General features: G+C 46.5%; 1 protein-coding gene across 1 annotated transcript in view; it reads left to right on the forward strand.

Annotated features, from left to right (window-relative positions):
- LOC108797723 overlaps positions 1 to 13,339 on the forward strand; it is a 46,575-nt gene that overhangs the window by 25,391 nt on the left and 7,845 nt on the right. Inside the window, exons 7-9 of the mRNA XM_018569375.1 lie at positions 6,595 to 7,512; positions 8,687 to 8,744; positions 13,167 to 13,275. Coding sequence (XP_018424877.1) covers positions 6,595 to 7,512; positions 8,687 to 8,744; positions 13,167 to 13,275 — 1,085 coding nt within the window. The remainder of the gene's footprint in view (positions 1 to 6,594; positions 7,513 to 8,686; positions 8,745 to 13,166; positions 13,276 to 13,339) is intronic.

Below are 13,339 nucleotides of genomic sequence, written 5' to 3' on the forward strand. Positions count from 1 at the left end.
AAGTAGCACTCTGAATGGAAAGACCCGAACACCTGCTGGGAAGTGATCACCGGCTATCAGTACAGGCACTGCTGTCATACCAGACTAACACTCAGATTCACAGAGAATACTATGGACAGGGATGACAGGCACGGCCCCTTCTCACCCTCCATGGCCTCCATTGTATGGCTGATAAAGGCTCGGGGCAGTACTGTTTGTCTCCAGCGCTGGGCAGGTCCACTTTAAGGCGGCGGGGTGAGGGAACTCTCCTCACTGCTGGGCACCGGCTGCGGGGATCAGAGAGGACACAGAGCTGATGAAACACCGGCTCCCAGCGGGGAGAAGACAAGTAGGCGATCTGGATCAACTAATCGATAATGAGAATTGTTGACAACAATTCTCATTACCGATTAGTTGATTCAGCCCTACACAGGACAGCTCTAAATTTCAGACAATAGATGATGTTTGCATTACACTGGCATATTCAAACACATGTAATGGAATATTTAGGAGACCAGAAGGTAGCAAATATGAGTTGATTGTGAGGGTTTACCTAAACCTTAGCACGCTGCCTGTCTTCTCTCCCAGGGACTACAGCAATGGCCACACTGCGGCCTGTATCCATCTATATGATCACCGTGTTGGCTGCTGTAAATAGCGATTTGAGTTTTGAGTTTGTCACTCGCTCTAGTTGGGCATTTACGGTCAAGGGGTTCAGTAAATCTACTGGAATCCTGTCATGGTTATGATGACAAACGCACCAAATATGAGCCAATGGCTTACCACAACCTACCACCATTCCATAGAAATATTCAGACTGTTGCCAGTAGGTTGCCTTGACCCAATGGGCTGGTATTGCAATCCTATTGCTACAGAGTTTCCTCAACGCTGGATGTCCTGCTCCCTACATGATCAGTAAAGCCGGCTCTACACCTCACCGATTTTTCTAGACATTTCAGTCATCTTTCGATGAGCAGATTATGGCGACCCACCACCACCAACACTATAGAAACCTTGAACTGAACTTAAACTGTTTCCTCCATGATAAAGGCTGGAAGGTCTTTCCTATGGAATAGTTATTTCCTATGCTCCTCTGCGCCATCTAGTGGCCATTATGCTGTATTACATAAAAACATTTGAAGATTCATTTCATTTGTAAACTAAAGTTGTGTTGAATGGCATCCCAGTGCAATGCGTGGTACTGGCAGGTGCGTTGGGGCGCCATTCAAACGAATAGCAACACAACGCATCTAGCACATGGTACCGCACGCTGGGCGATGGCGTGTAATAAGTGCACAGCACCGTACGTGTACTGCAATGCTCTGGTGTGAATGGGCCCTTAGTGGACAAGGGATTGCTAAGGTCCATTTTAGAGCCGGGCTGGTGTCCCTCAGCAGTGTGTAGCGGTGCCTTGCGTTTCTACAGAGCACTGCTATTTTTTTAATAACTTTATTGTCTGTGTACAAAGTGTACACTCCATTCAAGCTGTCGCAGCTCGCTGTACTCCGGTGACTTCCGACGCCATCCAGTGTGCCCCGTTCACACAACATCAGCATTGTCCTGCGAATGGGGCAACATAGAAAACAAACGACGGCGACTGGCAATGATCGGTTTCTGAAGAACATCAGTCGCCGCGAAGAGCTAGAATGAGCCCTAATGCTTTTCGGCCAGCCTTGGAATTCAGTGGTGAAAGGGTTAAATTACCTGAACTGATCACATGACTCCCTGGGCAGTCTCTACCCCTCTAGTCTATAAGATAGGGGGCGGGGACACAGCCAGCTCCCAGAACCCCCCTCTCCTTTATAAATATTCATGTCTATCAGTTGCATATTAGAACTCGGGGACGCCGACCTGCGCCCTCTGCTGGCCGAGGGCCGCACACCACAAGCCGCATACAGAGCTTCTGTGAGGACCCGTCGCAGAGCCGGCGGCCATTTTCTTGTAGCGCCTAGGGAAGGAAGTAGAGCAGCGGCCATTTTGTTGTGGTCCACCAAGCATTTGTAGAATTGATAGAAGAGCGCAGGTGCCAGGTCCTTCTGCTCTGTGCATTGTTTATTTACCTCCACAGTGCAGGGTATGTGCGTGCAGACTGGACAGGTAGGTTGGTTCAATGTAAATATTACTGTAGGTAAGGGCTATATGGGAACTGGTTAAAAAATAGTGCTGGTGGGGTGTATAGAAAGTGCACCAGTGTAAATATATAGCATTATATGGTGAATATGATCAAAGACCCCAAAATTCATCAACTGTTTGTATTATAATTAAATATTTGGTGGTATCCCCCTTTATCGGTGGAGAGAGCAGATATTATTGTTGGCCCTATACAAGTTAAGCTGAAGAGCGACTGGGATTTTCCGGAACGCGTTGGCCCACACAGACAGGCTTCTCCGAGGGAATTAGTTGCAATGAGTAGAAGATCGTGAACTGAATGATCTACACAATGTCAATCAAATGTATGCGGTTCAGTGTTTAAAGTTCATCTTCATCTATTGAGCTCTGTAAACAGTAGACTTGCTCAGATTTAGTAGGTAGCGAGTGATTGATATGCCGGGTGGAAGAAGTTCAGGACTGGTAGGATGGGCCAGCTCTTAGCACTCCCGTGTAATTTACAAGTAGCATGTAGTTTACATAAACACGATCCCTCTAATCAGGTACATATGAAGACATCCCATATAGGACACCAGAAAAGGGCTTTCTGTAAGATGTTGGGTTTTCTTCCAGAAGGTCTTAAGTAAAAGTGGCCCTGTTCTTGAGTAATAAGACGGATGACTACTTGAGTTGAGGACCAGGTTTAGTCAAATTTCGACCACCTTACCAAATCACAGAGGAAGCTCTAGGAGCAAGAAAGTTGGTGAATGGACTAGTTGGAGAGGAGGACTAGCTGGAGAGGTTTGCAGGATGTTGGATTTGCTTCCAGAAGGCCTTCTTTGAAGGTGGCCCAGTTCTTGAATAATAAGCCCTGGTTTAGATTTGGGGTTCCAGTTCATCTCATGCAGGATTATTTTGGTTAACGACAAAGTTTTGTCAGATGTCCGCCATCTTTCCAAATCACAGATGAAGCTCTAGTAAAGCAAGAAAGTCGGTGAATGGACTGGTTGGAGAGGTGGCTTCCTATCTTTTTTTTGCAGGATCTTGCATTTGTTTCCAGAAGGCCTTCTTTGAAGGTGGCCCAGTTCTTGAATCATAAGGCCTGGTTTAGATTTGGGGTCCCAGTTCATCTCATGCAGGATTATTTTGGTTAACGACAAAGTTTTTTCAGATGTCCACCAACTTGGCAAATTACAGAGGAAGCTCTAGGAGGGCAAGAAAGTTGGCAAATGGACTAGTTGGAGAGGTGGCTTCCTATCTTGCTTTGTGCAAGATGTTGGATTTGCTTCCAGAAGGTCTTCAGTGAAGGTGGCCCAGCTGTTTGGTAAAAAGACCTGGCTTAGAGTTGGGGTTCCAGTTCATGTCACAAACAATTATATGGGTTGAGAACATGCTTTGGTCAAATGTCTACCATCTTAGCAAACCACTGAGGAAGCTCTAAGAGGGCAGGACAGTTCCTGAATAGATTAGTTGGAGCGGTGGCGTCCTATGATGGCGCCATGTTGTTAATCCCTGAAGTCCTGGAAGCGACCTGTTCTACTGCCAGTATTTGTTGAGGGAGATTTACATGGTGCTGTATTAATTATAAACATGTTCACTGTATTAAGATGGGATGGATCCTTCTGTCTGTATGCCGTACCTTTGATCTAGTTAGTTTGCTGCTAGGTAACTCTAGAGCAGCCGTCACGAAGACCTGTGGGTTCAAGTAAACATCTGGTTTCAAGAGAAAGTTGTTAATTGTGTTTGAGATACATGGAAGACTGTCATTGACCAATGCTATACCCTAACTCATTGGCATTTGTTTTTCTTTAGGTTACCCACCTTACCACATTCACTGGTGAAGACTGATTGAAAGGCTCTTCCATGTGAACTAGAGGGAATTTCTTCAGTCATGACTGATCCACACGATATGGATGAGGAGAGGAAGAAGATGACCCAGAGGATCTTAAATCTCACCTTAGAGATCATGTACCTGCTGACCGGAGAGGTGAGGGGGATTCTGGGAGGTCACATGACATCACTCTTATCTCTATTAATAAAACACAGACCTGACCGAAGAGGTGAGGAGGATTCTGGGAGGTCACATGACATCACTCTTATCTCTATTAATAAAACACAGACCTGACCAGAGAGGTGAGGAGGATTCTGGGAGGTCACGTGACATCACTCTTACCTCTATTAATAAAACACAGACCTGACCGGAGAGGTGAGGAGCATTCTGGGAGGTCACATGACATCACTCTTATCTCTAGTAATAAAACACAGACCTGACCGGAGAGGTGAAGAGGATTCTGGGAGGTCACATGAGGTTTGTGTAACCTATACTAAGTAGACATGGTTGGAAAGCTCAGTGACTTTGTGAGTTGATATATTGATCTGTACTGAGGAAACAGAGGCCAGCTGGGAAAAGCAAAGGATTCTGGGAATGTCTTATTATATCACTGTTACTTTTTATTGCTAGAACAGAGAGCTGAAATGTTGTCAGGGGTTCTTTTGCCAGAAAGAGAACAAGTCGAGTGTTGTTTCTGGTCTTTACCTTAATACGCAGGATTACATGGTAGTGAAGAAGGCATCTGGTGAACATGTGACACTCAACCCCAATGTGGAACCTCCAAGTTCCTCCCTCATACCTAATCGAAAGAATGTCAAGAGACTTCTCGATGTCACATATGATATCATTGAGCTGCTGACTGGAGAGGTAAGCGCTGGAAGGAAATATGGGACATATCCAGTAACCAAAGGGGTGTGTCCGATGTGTATGATGGGGTGTGTCAGGTTCCTATAATGTGTCAGGATGTCACTATTTCTCCATGTAGGAGTGGGAGGACTTAGAACACAAGGACCTCTACAAGGACGTCATGATGGAGAACCGGCCGCCCCTCACATCACCGGGTAAGAGGAGACTTTCATTTCTTGAGTATTGAGGATCCACCTAGATACACACATCCTCTGATATAAAGACATAGAAACAATGTATTCAGTCAGTGTGTGTGTTTCCTACAGATGGATCCAGGAAGAGAAATAACCCAGAGAGATGTCCCCGTCCTGTGTATTCCCGGGATTCCACACAGGAACATCAGGAGATCCCTCAGACCCGTCCTCTGTATTCCCGGGACTCCACACAGGAACATCATGAGATCCCTCAGGCCCGTCCTCTGTATTCCCGGGACTCCACACAGGAACATCAGGAGATCCCTCAGACCCGTCCTCTGTATTCCCGGGATTCCACACAGGAAGATCAGGAGATCCCTCAGGAACATCAGGAGATCCCTCAGACCCATCCTCTGTATTCCCGGGATTCCACACAGGAACATCAGGAGATCCCTCAGGAACATCAGGAGATCCCTCAGGAGATCCCTCAGGAACAGCATGAGTTTCATGAAGATGATCAGGTAGTTAGAATTGATGTTCTTCATCAATGACGTCTGCACACAGTCTTGTTTCATAAAAAGATTGAAATAGTGTTTGCAAAATCTTGATTCTAATGTCCTTCTACATTGTTGTATTATTCAGAGTGAAGATATGATTGCTATTAAGGTTGAAGTTAAAGAGGAATCAGAGGAGCTATATATGAGTGGTGATGAGCTGTGTGAGGAGGAGATCCCTCCAGAGATCAGCACAGGTGAGGAATAAACACTAAATCCAGAAAAGAGTCCCAGATTCTCCTTGTTCAGTCACTACAACAATCTCTTCTTCTCCCCCCTCCTCTGTCAGTAGACAGTAATGGGGGGACGGAATGTTTCTAGTGGGGGGAGTCAGGAGCCATCAGCTTCTATGAGACTCCGGCTCTCCTCCTCACATCATGTTGTGTGTTGATGGCCAGGTATGTCCCCTACAGGACAAAGTAGTGATGTCAATGGAAGGAACCATGGGGCGCACTGGGGGAGACCATGTATCTGGCACACCTAGAAGTATGCCAGATGCTGGAGATTCCTCAGCAAGCTTAGCCCTTCAAGAAAGCAAGGGCTGACCACGAGACAGGTACGTATTATTTCTTCATTCTTAAATAAATTTGCTGACAACAGATAGTTTCAAGGACTTGTGTAGACTTGTCAAGTCTTTTGCTTTCAGGTGCCTTTGATCTGCATGTCCTGTTTTTGGGGTTCCCATTGCCTTCTATAAGGAGTAAATTCAGTTCTGATACTAGATGACAGATCTTCATACATTCTTCTTCTTGTCTCCTTCAGATAGCCGACACAGTAGGAATAACTCGGAGAAATGTCCCATCATCCCATCTACAGATTGTGAAATAGAAGATGATGACATCACGTCCTGTTCCTCAAAAGAAGCCCCCATTGCTCCTGGCCTTGGTCCTGTACGTCACAGTTCAGATGTCTCGTCCATTCCCTCTACACAAAGGGGGAGCCCTCATGATCGTCCACCTTCAGTCACCTGCCGGTTGGCTCATTCAGAATGTGACTCGTGTGCTGAATGTCTCACTGAGAAAGCAGAACTTATCACACACCCAAAGTCTCACACAAGGGAGAAACCATATTCATGTTTAAAGTGTGGAAAGTGCTTCCCTTGGAAGTCACATCTCGTCGCCCATGAGAAAATTCACATGGGGGAGAAGTCCTATTCCTGTTCTGAATGTGGAAAGTCTTTTTCCTGGAGGAGAAACCTCACCATACATAAACGGGTTCACACAGGAGAACGACCGTACGCTTGTTCTGCGTGCGGGAAATGCTTCAGGCAGAAGTCTGTCCTCGACATCCACGAACGAACTCACAGACCAGAAAAGCCATTCTCCTGTTCCGAGTGCGGGAAACGTTTTACCCAGAAAGGACAACTCGTTTCACATCAGAAGACTCACACTGGGGAGAAGCCGTTCTCATGTTCCGAGTGCAGCAAATGCTTCGGCTCGAAGTCGGATCTCATACGGCATCAGAGGAGTCACACGGGGGAGAAGCCGTTTTCGTGTCCGGAATGTGGGAAGTGTTTTTCTTACAGAGCCAATCTGGTTCAGCACCAGAGAGGCCACACGGGCGTAAAACCGTATTCGTGTCCCGAGTGCGGGAGAGGCTTTAAGCGAAAGTCCCATCTGAACGAGCACCAAAAGATTCACAGCAGCGACCGCCCGTTCTCGTGTTCGCAGTGCAGGAGAGAGTTTACCAGTAAAGCGGCTCTAGCTCGGCACGAAAGACTCCACACGGGCGATTGTCCATATTTCTGTTCCGAGTGCGATCGAGGCTTCAACAATAAATCAGATTTGGTTATACACCAGAGAGTCCACTCTGGCGATCGGCCCTATTCCTGTGCAGCGTGCGGGAGAAGCTTCACCAGTAAATCAGCTCTGGGTAGACATGAGAGGGCTCACACTGGTGATCACCCGTATTCATGTACCGATTGCGGCCAACAATTTTCACATAAGTCCTCCCTTATGTCACATGTCAGTTTCCACGAAAGACAAGAGGTACCTGTTTCAAGAGGCAACAGCTCAGTAACGTAAATCATTACACAGATTAGTAGTGATTGGGCAGCACATACAATCAATGGAGCTTGACAAATAATGTTGTCACCTAACCACGGCCCTCCTCCTCCTCCTTTTTATGTAGTCAGCCACATGCACTTCCAGTTGCCTGTCCTTGGTGTCTTGCCTTGCGCTGCTGACCCCCCAGGGCTGTCTTGCCTTGTTTTTTTCCTGCTCGCTGACTTGCTGACTTCCAGTCCTGCCTTGCTTACCTAAATTTTGCACACATTGATACTGAGTGGGCAGCCACACATACACGGTCGGAGCTTGAAAAATACAATTGTCACCTAATCACTACCTTTCTCCCGACATAAGCTCTGGAGTCAGCCATATGCACTTTCAGCTGCCTGTCTTGGCTTGCTGGCTGCCAGTCCAGTCTTGCCCTACCATGCAAGTGTACAGTCATGCCTTTCCCTGCCCTGCTAGCTCCCATTGCTGTCTTGCCCTGCTGGCTTCCAGTGCCATCCTACCTTGCCCTATCGACTCTCAGTGGTGTCCTTGCCTTGCTCGCTGACTTCCAGTCCTGCCTTGCTTTGCCTTGCACTCTCCCAGGCTTGTCTTGACCTACCCTACCAACTTCCTGCCCTGTCTTGCTAATCCCTTGCCCTGTCTTACTAATCCCTAGCCCTGTCTTACTAATCCCTAGCCCTGTTTTACTAATTTCTAGCCCTGTTTTACTAATCCTTTGCCCTGTTTTACTAATCCCTAGCCCTGTCCTAATTTCTAGCCCTGTCTTACTAATCCCTTGCCCTGTTTTACTAATCCCTTGCCATGTTTTACTAATCCCTTGCCCTGTTTTACTAATCCCTAGCTCTGTCTTACTCATCCCTAGCCCTGTCTTACTAATCCCTAGCCCTGTTTTACTAATCCCTAGCCCTGTCTTACTCATCCCTAGCCCTGTTTTACTAATCCCTAGCTCTGTCTTACTCATCCCTAGCCCTGTCTTACTAATCCCTAGCCCTGTTTTACTAATCCCTAGCCCTATTTTACTAATCCCTAGCCTTGTTTTACTAATCCCTAGCCCTGTTTTACTAATCCCTAGCCCTGTTTTACTAATCCCTAGCCCTGTTTTACTAATCCCTAGCCCTGTCTTACTCATCCCTAGCCCTGTTTTACTAATCCCTAGCTCTGTCTTGGTTTGCTCTGCAGGTTTCAATCCAGGCCTGGCTTGACCTGCTCTTTCTCAATCCTGCCTTGCTTGTGCATGGTTTGTCTGGCTTGCTCTCGCACTAGTTAAATGTCTGTTGCCTGCTCGGGTTGACTTGTAAGAATGTCATGACATTATCGGCATCTGTTCCGTTGCTTATACTTCTCACAATAAAATATTTTATTCATCCTGGAGTCCGCGTTTTTGATTTTGCAGGTTATGGTTTTGGTTACACGTTAGGGTTAGGTTAGGCAGCCTGACATGGAAGAGCCCCAATGACAAGGTGATGCATGGGGGGAACTGTGCGAGCTCACTAGTTGTCTTGGAACTGTGCAAGCTCACTAGTTGTCTTGATCCATATATCCAGCTCTGGTTACCCATTTGTTGTGTCTGGCTATGGAGGGCGGAGTGAAAGATCGCTGATATATATACATTTTTTCCCTACATCGGTAGAGCAAATTGGTGAATTCAGACACACTCAGCAGATCATTAACACCGGGTCAGATCTCTTCTGTCTCACACCCTTCATTATTTCCCCGGACTCTCACTACTATAGTTCAGAACTCCAAAACCTCAGCTGCTCCTCTGTTACAACCAGACCTGCTGTCCAGTTTCTGCCCAATAGTCACAGCTCCTGACCATGTTCCTGTTGTCCACTTCATCATCCCCAACCATCCAGTTTTCTAAATGTACCATTCTGATAGAAGATACCTCAAGTCTGCGGCCATCCCATCCCACCAATGAGCACCCTTAGTCTGTTCTGCTTCAGTACAAGTGTCTGGTCGCATTTCTATTGCCCACGTGGAAGACTTCAGCAACCCAGACTCTTTACAGAAACATAGCAGCTGAAGACTCCACTGGCTGTATTTTAGCCCCCAAAGACTCCTGCTAGCCAATTAAATATTTCCAACGAATGCCTTTTAATCTTCTTTGCAACCAGGGATCCCGCCCCAGCGACTGTCCAGCCTGCAGGTCCAACCACTGCTCAACATCCAGCTCTAGTGGCTTGTTGTCATACAAAAATAGTTCCCTGCAAGAGTAGAGCAATAATACACTATATTGCCAAAAGTATTGGGCCCCTCCCCCTCCAAATCATTGGATTCAGGTGTTCCAATCCCCTCCATGGCCACAGGTGTATAGGATGAGGCACCTCGGCATGCAGACGCTTCTACAAACATTGGTGAATGAACGGGTCGCTCTCAGGAGCTCAGTGACTACAAGCGTGGTACCGTGATAGGTTGTCACCTGTGCAATAAGTCCATCCGTGACATTTCCTGGCTACTAAATATTCCACGGTCATCTGTTACTGGGATTATAACAAAGTGGAAGCAACTGGGAACAACAGCAACTCAGCCAGGAAGTGGTAGGCCACGTAAAATGACAGAGCGGGGTCAGCGCATGCTGAAGCGCACAGTGCGCAGAAGTCGACAACTGTCTGCTGAGTCAATAGCTACAGACCTCCAAACTTCATTTTTGGGGCCCGTCCTTTGCCGCTATAACAGCTTCAACTCTTCTGGGAAGGCGTCCACAAGGTTTAGGAGTGTGTCTATGGGAACGTTGGACCATTTGTGAGGTCAGGTACAGATGTTGGAGGAGAAGGCCGGGCTCGCAGTCTCCGCTCTCATTCAAAGGTGTTCTATGGGGTGGAGGTCAGGACTCTGTGCAGGCCAGTCAAGTTCCTCCACCCCAAACTCCCTCATCCATGTCTTTATGGACCTTGCTTTGTGCACTGGTGCGCAGTCATGTTGGAACAGGAAGGGGCCATCCCCAAACTCCTCCCACAAAGTTGGGAGCATGAAATTGTCCAAAATGTCTTGGTGTGCTGATGCCTTAAGAGTTCCCTTCACTGGAACTAAGGGGCCAAGCCCAACCCCTGAAAAACAACCCCCGCCCCAGTGCGAGCTCACTAGTTGTCTTGGAACTGTGCAAGCTCACTAGTTGTCTTGATCCATATATCCAGCTCTGGTTACCCATTTGTTGTGTCTGGCTATGGAGGGCGGAGTGAAAGATCGCTGATATATATACATTTTTTCCCTACATCGGTAGAGCAAATTGGTGAATTCAGACACACTCAGCAGATCATTAACACCGGGTCAGATCTCTTCTGTCTCACACCCTTCATTATTTCCCCGGACTCTCACTACTATAGTTCAGAACTCCAAAACCTCAGCTGCTCCTCTGTTACAACCAGACCTGCTGTCCAGTTTCTGCCCAATAGTCACAGCTCCTGACCATGTTCCTGTTGTCCACTTCATCATCCCCAACCATCCAGTTTTCTAAATGTACCATTCTGATAGAAGATACCTCAAGTCTGCGGCCATCCCATCCCACCAATGAGCACCCTTAGTCTGTTCTGCTTCAGTACAAGTGTCTGGTCGCATTTCTATTGCCCACGTGGAAGACTTCAGCAACCCAGACTCTTTACAGAAACATAGCAGCTGAAGACTCCACTGGCTGTATTTTAGCCCCCAAAGACTCCTGCTAGCCAATTAAATATTTCCAACGAATGCCTTTTAATCTTCTTTGCAACCAGGGATCCCGCCCCAGCGACTGTCCAGCCTGCAGGTCCAACCACTGCTCAACATCCAGCTCTAGTGGCTTGTTGTCATACAAAAATAGTTCCCTGCAAGAGTAGAGCAATAATACACTATATTGCCAAAAGTATTGGGCCCCTCCCCCTCCAAATCATTGGATTCAGGTGTTCCAATCCCCTCCATGGCCACAGGTGTATAGGATGAGGCACCTCGGCATGCAGACGCTTCTACAAACATTGGTGAATGAACGGGTCGCTCTCAGGAGCTCAGTGACTACAAGCGTGGTACCGTGATAGGTTGTCACCTGTGCCATAAGTCCATCCGTGACATTTCCTGGCTACTAAATATTCCACGGTCATCTGTTACTGGGATTATAACAAAGTGGAAGCAACTGGGAACAACAGCAACTCAGCCAGGAAGTGGTAGGCCACGTAAAATGACAGAGCGGGGTCAGCGCATGCTGAAGCGCACAGTGCGCAGAAGTCGACAACTGTCTGCTGAGTCAATAGCTACAGACCTCCAAACTTCATTTTTGGGGCCCGTCCTTTGCCGCTATAACAGCTTCAACTCTTCTGGGAAGGCGTCCACAAATTTTTATTACGATTATTATACATTTTTACTACTATTATCTTTGAAATTTTGTTATTGCTGTAATTTTTTTCCTAATTATAATTATTATTAGTATTATTTTTACTACACTAAGCAGCTGGCCATTTAAATGATCTCCCAGCTGCTTCTTGGTTGCCAGACTATCCGATTATTCCAGTGTGGAGCCAAATACACCACTAGAGCGCAGCCATCTGTTGTGTGAGAAGATGAAGCGTCCTTTATTTCAGAAGGGGACGAAGCCATTTTGTTGAAGTTCAGGATTAATATCTTTTATTGTGTATAGATGACATTTATATGAAATGCTTTTTTTGCTTGTGATTAGCTTGTAGTAGTTTGTTGGAGGATAAACATCTGATAATTAATAAAAAGTATATATATTTTTCTGGTCTTCATTATAGTAAAAGGGTGGCCATTTTGTTGTAGCCCAGGGAGGAGAAAGAGGATCTCAGGTACTGCGAGAATCCCCCTGGAGCGGGTGTTATCTTGGAGAGTGTGTGCCCAGTGAGGAGGAGGTAATAATGTCTTCTTATTATGACAGAAGGGGGTCCCAGCACTCTCTGTGGGCTAGATGGGAGCGGGGGGTCATGTGACATGTCACCCCAACAAATCATCATCTTCCTGCAGGTCCTCACTATTATTTCTGTAATAATGAGAATGTGGTCTGTCAATGGATCTCTCCCCTTTAAGACAGCATCCTGTGTGGCATTCAACTCTATGTACCCCGCACCGTGTGGATGATATTTATGATCAACATATAATGTAACTTTTTTTTATTGATTTATTGCAGAGATTGATGACCCGTCCTAAATTCCAAGCCCAGACGCAGGCAAAAGGAGTGTAATTATTTCATAAGAGAGATCTGTACAAGGACGTCATGATGGAGAACCGGCCGCCCCTCACATCACCGGGTAAGAGGAGACTTTCATTTCTTGAGTATTGAGGATCCCCCTATATACACACATCGTCTGATATAAGCAATGTATTCAGTCAGTGTGTGTGTTTCCTACAGATGGATCCAGGAACAGAAATACCCCAGAGAGATGTCCCCGTCCTCTGTATTCCCGGGACTCCACACAGGAACATCAGGAGATCTCTCAGACCCGTCCTCTGTATTCCCGGGATTCCACACAGGAACATCAGGAGATCCCTCAGGAACATCAGGAGATCCCTCAGGAACATCAGGAGATCTCACAGGAACATCAGGAGATCCCACAGGAACATCAGGTACATGGATCTAAAGGTCCAGGGAAATAAAACAGTGACTTAATTTGATATGAGCTCTATAGAGTCATATTGCCATTGTTCTTAATCTAATGGGCCATCTATGTTTGATATTTAGGGTCAAAATCTGAACATTAAAGTTGAAATTAAAGAAGAAGGAAAAGATCTGTATGTGAGCGGTGATGAGCCGTGTAAGGAAGAGGAAATCCCTCCAAAGATCAGCTCAGGTGAGTAATAAACGTTAAATCCACATAACAGAGTCAAGGGTTCTTCATATTCCAGGACACTTCT

The sequence above is a fragment of the Nanorana parkeri genome, unplaced genomic scaffold (assembly GCF_000935625.1).
Source record: "Nanorana parkeri isolate BGI_ZX_2015 unplaced genomic scaffold, ASM93562v1 scaffold1326, whole genome shotgun sequence".
Lineage (NCBI taxonomy): Eukaryota > Metazoa > Chordata > Amphibia > Anura > Dicroglossidae > Nanorana > Nanorana parkeri.